Consider the following 7,499-nt stretch of genomic DNA (forward strand, 5'->3'; position numbering starts at 1 on the left):
TTTCTTCACACACCCCTAGGAGAGGATATTATAACTGATAAAGAACAAAGATAAATTTGAAGATAACACACACACAAAAAAAAGATTAATTTCAAGTTCATCATGGAAAGTGCCAAGCTGCTGATGCCAGTGATGTCAACCAAGTTGAGTACGTATTTATATCTTGTGGGCAATTACTATGATCTTTCTGAAGCGTGTTGTGGAAGTTGTTATTGTGAGAGGCATCATAAACATGATGAGAAACACCACAATATTTCATGAGTGTACTTTTCTTGTACCCATATTTCAGATCACATCATTACATTTACGCACTGTGTGGACAAGCACTGAAGGTACATAGTAAGCAACCATAAACCAGGATGAGAAGTTTGTCACATTCAATTGCAAGACTAGCAGTCTGGTGGTGTAGTGGTTAGCACTGTCACCTCACAGCAAGAAGGTTCTGGGTTCAAGCCCAGTGGCTGATGGGGGGCCTTTCTGCATAAAATTTGCACATTCTCCCTGTGTCGGCGTGGGTTTGCTCCGGTTTCCCCTCCACAGTCCAAAGACATGCAGGTTAGGCTAATTGGTGGCTCTAAATTGACTGTAGATATGAATGGTTGTGAAGCTAGGACAGGCCTAGCAAGCCTCCCCCACCCCAACTGCACATGCCAGATTAGGCCTGATGGAACACTGTGCCATCACCTTTTTGTACCCAAAGAAATGATCCAGGTGGTCATCCAGTCACACTTCCCTCACCTGGACTTCCACAGTATCTCTAGAAACACATTTGAGCTTTTGTTCCCGAGCCCTACAAGAACATAATGTGCCCTAAACCAGACGTGCTGCCTCCAGATGGGTTAGAGGATGAAGAGATACAGGTGCAGGTAGATAAATGGATAAGAAGGACCAAGTTGAGGTAATTGATATGGGCAACGACATGGCAAGGCCACAGAAGCAGGCATGGTCATGGGTTTGGCTGTGGCCATGGCAGAGGGGGTGAAGCAGCAGTCTTTTTTTTTGTCCTTCATGAACCATAGACAACATTTTCAAGGAACTTTTGAACTGTACACTGAGGGGGTAGGGGAAATTCTGTTTAAAAAAAATAAATTTAATTCAAATATTTCATTTGAGTATCTTTTTTGAAATACATGTTGGACAAATTCTTGATCTATGCATCACTGGAAACCTTTTTAATGGCCTTTCATGAAAACACCACAACTCAATTTTGAAAATTTGACCCATGTGACTGGTTTTGTAAAGGAGTGTGTCTGTCTCACTCGCGCACACACTAATGCATACTGTGCATTAAGCTGACCATTTACATACACTTCAAGACACTACCTTTTATTGTTGTATGGTTTATTTTCACAAATCTCAGGGGAAAGATAGTAAGGTGTGCCAATACAGGTCCTGGCCAACTCCACAGTACTGCACACAAAACACATCATATATTTAACTCACATTTCAGCAGGCCTTTTTAAGCAAGCAGCACAACACAACACCGTCTTACCTGTTTAAAACTCTGGCAATGCCAAAGTCTCCTAGCTGTACTGTACCATCCTTGGTCAGGAAAATATTCTAAAAAGGAACAAACAAAAGTGGACATGGCTTGTAAAAATATTGATTCATTTGTATGCAAAAAATGATTTCACTCATTAACACCGTAGCTGCTTCTGTATGAGGTTCTGAACAGTACCTGTGACTTGATATCCCTGTGAAGGATCTTACGATCATGTACATGTTTGAGAGCCAGACATATCTGCACAAACCAATCAAGGATCTGCAGGCGTAAAAGACCAGAATGAGTGAGGCTCAAAGAGAATCAAGACTCATACGTATTACAGCCTAGAACACGTGCTACATCAGAACAAACAGAACTATTATAATAACATGGCTTTATGCACATACATAATGCAACATTTTTAAATGCTGTAAAATGGTCTAAAAATGTTGCTACCTGCAGCTAATTTTCACCAAATTGACTTTTTGCCAAATGTCATGACGTTATTTTCTCCTACTTTTTATGCTTTAAATTTCTAAACTCAAATTTAATTGCTTAAAAAAAAAAGGAAAGATGGTCAAATGAATTGAAATTATTTACATCTAAATACAGATCACACCCTGCAAAACCTTTCACAAATTGGCATTTTCTACTTTATAACGTTCTGAAAATATATGGCTCTTCGATTCTGAGCAACAGAACAAAACGTGTTGTGTGCTGGGGAGGAGAAGAGTACACACTATTAACCTGTTCTTCAGGGAAAAGCAGTCCTTTCTGGTTATTGATCTTCTTAAACAGGTCACCACCCTCGCAATAGTCCATCATGATATACAAACAACCGTTCTCTGCAAAGAAGCAAACAAGAGAATTAACATTACAGCAGTTGAGTACCTCATCAATGCACTCACAGCCACCGACAGCAACTCGCTCCCTTTCTCCCATGTTCTCTGCCAAGCCATTAGCTCATGCATATCCTCTCTGTAATTCAATTCCAAGACTTGTAGCTTCGTCCATCACTTGATCGTCAGCTGCCTGTCAGACACAGCATGCTGAAATGACTCCATTAAGCTTTACTGGCAAGAATGCTTTCTCAGGCCAAGTTTACATTAGACCGTATCTGTCTCATTTTCTTCACGGATGCACTGTCCGTTTACATTAAAACGCCTGGAAACGCCGGGAAACGGGAATCCGCCAGGGTCCACGTATTCAATCCAGATCATGTCTGATCCGGTGCTGTGTAAACATTGAGAATACGCGGATACGCTGTGCTGAGCTCTAGCTGGCGTCGTCATTGGACAACGTCACTGTGACATCCACCTTCCTGATTCGCTGGCGTTGGTCATGTGACGCGACTGCTGAAAAACGGCGCGGACTTCCGCCTTGTATCACCTTTCATTAAAGAGTATAAAAGTATGAAAATATTGCAAATACTGATGCAAATACTGCCCATTATGTAGTTATGATTGTCTTTAGGCTTGCCATCCTTCCACTTGCAAGTGGTAAGTGACGCGCATGCCCGACATGCACTGAGATCACACACACAGCGGCTCAGTCCCAAATCACTGCTCGTGCGCTATACTCGCGCGCTCTGTGAGCTGCGCAGGGCTGGAGTGCGCACCCTTCAGAGGGCACTCGCTGTTCAGGGCGGAGTGATTTGGAGCGCAGGATGCCTGCGGAGCCGAGCGTATCCGTGTATTGGCATTGCTATGTGCACGCGAATCGTGTATTGGCGTTGCTGTGTGCACACTAATTGTTTTAAAAACGTTAATCTGATGATCCGCTGATACGGTCTAATGTAAACCCCACCTCAATTCTTATTTCCTGGCACGTTTTTAATGACACATACATCGATAGGAGATGAAAACCTGAGAATCAGTGAGGAAGAATGGAGCACTTTGACCCCCCGCCTTGCAGTATAATATGAATTAATTAGGCAAAAAAAAAAATCTTACCTTCAAATGACTCCTTGTACTGCACAATATTGGGATGACTCATGTTAGCCAACACGGCCACTTCTTTGCGTGACTCCTGTCTCTCTCTATTAGACATCTGTAAAGTATAAATGAGAGGCATCAGTGTGCATGTGTGAACCTTTAGAATCTCACAAGAATTGTGAGCAACTCACCCTGGAGATGCCGATCTCCTTGATAACGTACTGGTGACCATCCTTCCTGGACTTTACCAGAATGGCTTTCCCGAAAGAGCCCTCCCCGATCTTCTTTACCTTCTCATATTTATCCATGTCTGGTTTGAGCAGTCATGCTGTAGCCACCGCACATGGAATCAAAAGACAAGAAATGGCACATTTTTATTTTAACCTTGTATATTCCAACCATGATGCCTCATTTGCTCCAGGGTGCACACTTCAACCATGTGTAGGTTTCCTTCAGGTTCTCCAGTTCCCTTGGAGGCTACTCCCCCCCAAAAAAAAAACCCCACATCCTGAGAAGTGACTTTGGCATTCCCAATGCATTACAAGAACAGGTCAGGTAAAGTTGGAACTTTTCAAAGAAGACATCAATATGCAAAATAAAATTCAGATGTGGCAACCAACATTTGCATAAAACAACTACATAAGGGTGCATGTCCACTTAGTGTTTCTTTGAATGTGTTGCCATTTCGGTGTTGCAACTCCAAATGCGTCGATCTGAAAAGTTTCAAGATTTTCAAGACACCGGTATCATCACTGCCGCTCCTTTTCAGGCAACCAAATCATATGGGAGATAAAACGTTAACATGTTTCAAAATACTGTTGTAATCATGAAAAGATGTGCAGCATGGGAACACGTTTTGATGAAGCACTAGGACAATGCACTCCTCAACATCCTGCTATTGCTTTTCTGACCAAAAAAAAAGGCAAAGCACACCCCACCCCACTATATGGACATACGACCCAAGTATTCCAATTTTCCAAGTGGATGAAACAGCCAGGTGGAAATCTCACTTAAGCACAAAGGCTTTAGGAGTTTCTAATAAAATAGATGCTTGAGTCTCTCCATTAGTGTGTCCTGGTGCAAATCTGATTATAAGAAAGAAACATCATACATGTTCTTACAGGAATATGATCAAGAACAGGCAGGCTGCATTACATGAAGCGTTACAAAATGTTTTACTCCTCTTACACAAAAGCAAAGTGCCAATACGAAGACATATTTTATTATTATTATTGTTGTTATTATTATTATCATATCTATAGATAGACAAAGTTTTGGAATGTCAGAGGAACAAGTTATCGTTGTAGCAGCTATAAACAGTCATTTCCTCAGCTGCCTCACTTTCTTCTCCCTCTTGAAGTTAATAAGACGCATGTGATGGTCAGGTGTCCACAAACTTTTGACCAAATTACTGCAGGGGTGTCCAAAGTATGACCCCAGAGCCACATAAATAATATTTTGATGACGAGCCCTGGGTATTTTGATCTGGCTCCTATTGGAAAAAAGTTGACACCCCTGATCTACAAGGCGCATCCATTATCAAACACCTAATGCTGCAATTCAGTATGAATGAAGAAAACTTGCATTTCTACACCTTTCACCTTTTGTTTCTCTAAAATCAAGTCTGCACTCAAGCAAACCTGTTTCACATCTGTTCCAGAACTGAAGAAGAAAACATGATGAAGCTTTGGAAACAACTAACAGAAGAAGACCTCCTACACTACTTGAATAAATGGATGACCGGAGTGCATGGGTGTGTACAGTAGTTACAGAAGGTGAATATATTGAAGTGGAAAGGAAATGAAATGCAACTTTTCTTCTTAAAAATGGAACTACAGCTTTAATCTTGTTATTTAATAACCACACCTCATAATGGATATAATAATTCAGACCATCATTTATTAGTAAACAGTAATGCCCACAAACGACCTTACATTCTAGAAGGATCCTGGATATTATTAAGACACTATTTTGAGGGCGTGTCCAAGTCAGGCCTGCAATTTACATGAACATTTATACATTTTGGAGGAATAACCAAGCTCTTGAATAATATATATTACTCAGAAAAAGGATATTGAGTAATGCAGCTAAAACAAATAAATATCCTCTGTCTCTGCTGCTAACAGCTTTAGTGCAAAAAAAAAGGTGATTATTTAAATTTAGGGCAATAAAATGTAACTACATGAATGCTCTCGTTATTTTTCAACAATAGCTTCCTTTTTATCTCTCCGAATGGTTGCGTTTGACAGAAAGAATGATATTTTGGGGTTTTACAAAAGCAACAATGTCGCACAGCTGAGATTATAATACAGAAATATGACATAGAAGCTTTCAACTCACCGTTGAGGCGCTGTTCAAGAATATCAGGAGCTTTCAATGAGCCAAATTAGCATGCACTCGTTGCACATTATTATTTAACTACTGTAGCTAGCCAGCTCTACTAATAAAGCTGTTTCGCGGAGAGAGAAAAAAAAATCAACAACAAAAAAAAACGTTATTCGGGCCAGTCAAAGTACACATTATACATTAGCCACTCTTCTACAGTAAAATGTTACAATGGTAGTTTCAATTTTAATTTTAATGCTACGTTACCTCCTTTAGCGTGGACAAACTCCAGCTCCTTCAAACCCCTTACACGTTCAGCGTCTTAACGTGACGTAACACAAAACACTGCGATGTAATTAGTCGAGAACTTTAGTCCGGCTCTGTGATTGGCTCATCCACTTGTCTGTGAAATATAAAAAGCCATAAGGTTTGTATGTCAATGTTTGGTCCAAAGTCTGTCTCCTAGCAACCGTCACTGGTTATAAGATGCTGCAGGAGGAAATAATCAATACAGAATTGAATATTAGAGAATATTTATATACACACACAGATTTTCATTAACTTGAGGTTAATTAAGCCAGTGCAATAGTCGTTTTTTATTTTTTTAATTGAACAAATAACCTGAGAGAGAATAGAAAATAAAGTATTAATTATTTAAGTCTCAGAAAACCCATTTGGAAAACGAGCTGACTTCCGGTCCGAAATGCTTGTTTGTGGTTGGATGCGCTTCCTGTCGGTCATTTTATAGCCTATACAATACGTGCCTCCGTTGATCTAATGGGCGGAGCTTCGTGAACATCGGAAATCGTTTTTTTCTTGCATTTTTTTTCTTCCAAAAACATGACAATAAATTGACTGAAGAAAATAGAACAGAGATTTTACCAGTAATTGTTCTGTTTCCTTCTGTTTTACCTAGTAACAGTAATTGATTTGATAATTGAGGTACTGAGTAAGTATATTATTCAAAATAAATTATTCAAGAAACATATTCACCATCAACTTAATATACTAGACAAAAGGTGCTCCAAACAATAATTAATATTTTTTAAAAAAGGGCATGCAAATAAGTGTGTAATACATCTGAACTAAAACAGATGACCAGCAACCTTTTTTCCCCACCAGACAGTACATGCATGCACTCCAGTTTTGAATGCGGCTGTCTAAAGGACTAAAGCGCTGCTGCATCGCCATCTTTAAGGAGAAATGAAGCAAGGGCTAAAGTCAAGCTGTTGATGTTTCGATAGTAAGAGCTAATTTACAGGGTCTCGTATGGCACCACCTAATCTAAGTGTAATAATAAAATCGCTTTAAAATGGGCTGTAATTTAACAAAGAAAAAATATTTTAAAAAATTGCTGCCTAAAAATTTGCCTCGGTTTTTAAATCTTATTGCTAAGAAATCTCTCTCCTGGCTTGTTTTTTGATCTGCTGCTCATGCTTCATCACAGGGCTACATAACACAGAGGAAAACGCTATCTACCTTCTTCCACATACTTGAGCTGACAGTTGCCCATGATTGGCCAGTGTCACTTAACTAACAGAAGAGTGTAAGTATACAGACCCTTCCCAATCAGAAAACATGGCCAATTTTGCTCTTTCGGCTCTGGCCATGGATGGCTGTAGCATCTCGGTATTCTAAATTGTGATCTCTCAAGGTAAAATGCTTTTTACCTCTGAACCAATCAGGTCACAAGTTAGGGTGCAAGTAAGAAAAGCAACATGGAGATGAAAAATTAACACCAGTGAGTTAATATTAAG

The 7,499-nt window shown here is 39.8% G+C and overlaps 1 protein-coding gene across 5 annotated transcripts in view; it reads right to left on the bottom strand.

Annotated features, from left to right (window-relative positions):
• The window catches only part of nek1 (NIMA-related kinase 1), a 49,344-nt gene extending 43,227 nt beyond the window's left edge, over positions 1-6,117 (bottom strand). For 2 of the 5 annotated variants that reach the window (XM_060914010.1, XM_060914008.1), the window contains exons 1-8: positions 6,010-6,116; positions 5,758-5,866; positions 3,609-3,745; positions 3,436-3,532; positions 2,231-2,328; positions 1,679-1,762; positions 1,493-1,560; positions 1,324-1,410 (exon numbers count right to left, since the gene is read on the bottom strand). In XM_060914010.1, coding sequence (XP_060769993.1) covers positions 1,324-1,410; positions 1,493-1,560; positions 1,679-1,762; positions 2,231-2,328; positions 3,436-3,532; positions 3,609-3,725 — 551 coding nt within the window. In that variant the 5' untranslated portion in view covers positions 3,726-3,745; positions 5,758-5,866; positions 6,010-6,116. Of the gene's footprint in view, positions 1-1,323; positions 1,411-1,492; positions 1,561-1,678; positions 1,763-2,230; positions 2,329-3,435; positions 3,533-3,608; positions 3,746-5,757; positions 5,867-6,009 lie in introns of all 5 variants that reach the window. The other 3 variants (XM_060914012.1, XM_060914011.1, XM_060914009.1) reach the window with 3 other exon arrangements.
• Positions 6,118-7,499: the final 1,382 nt, after the last annotated feature.

Source organism: Neoarius graeffei, chromosome 2 (genome assembly GCF_027579695.1).
Source record: "Neoarius graeffei isolate fNeoGra1 chromosome 2, fNeoGra1.pri, whole genome shotgun sequence".
Lineage (NCBI taxonomy): Eukaryota > Metazoa > Chordata > Actinopteri > Siluriformes > Ariidae > Neoarius > Neoarius graeffei.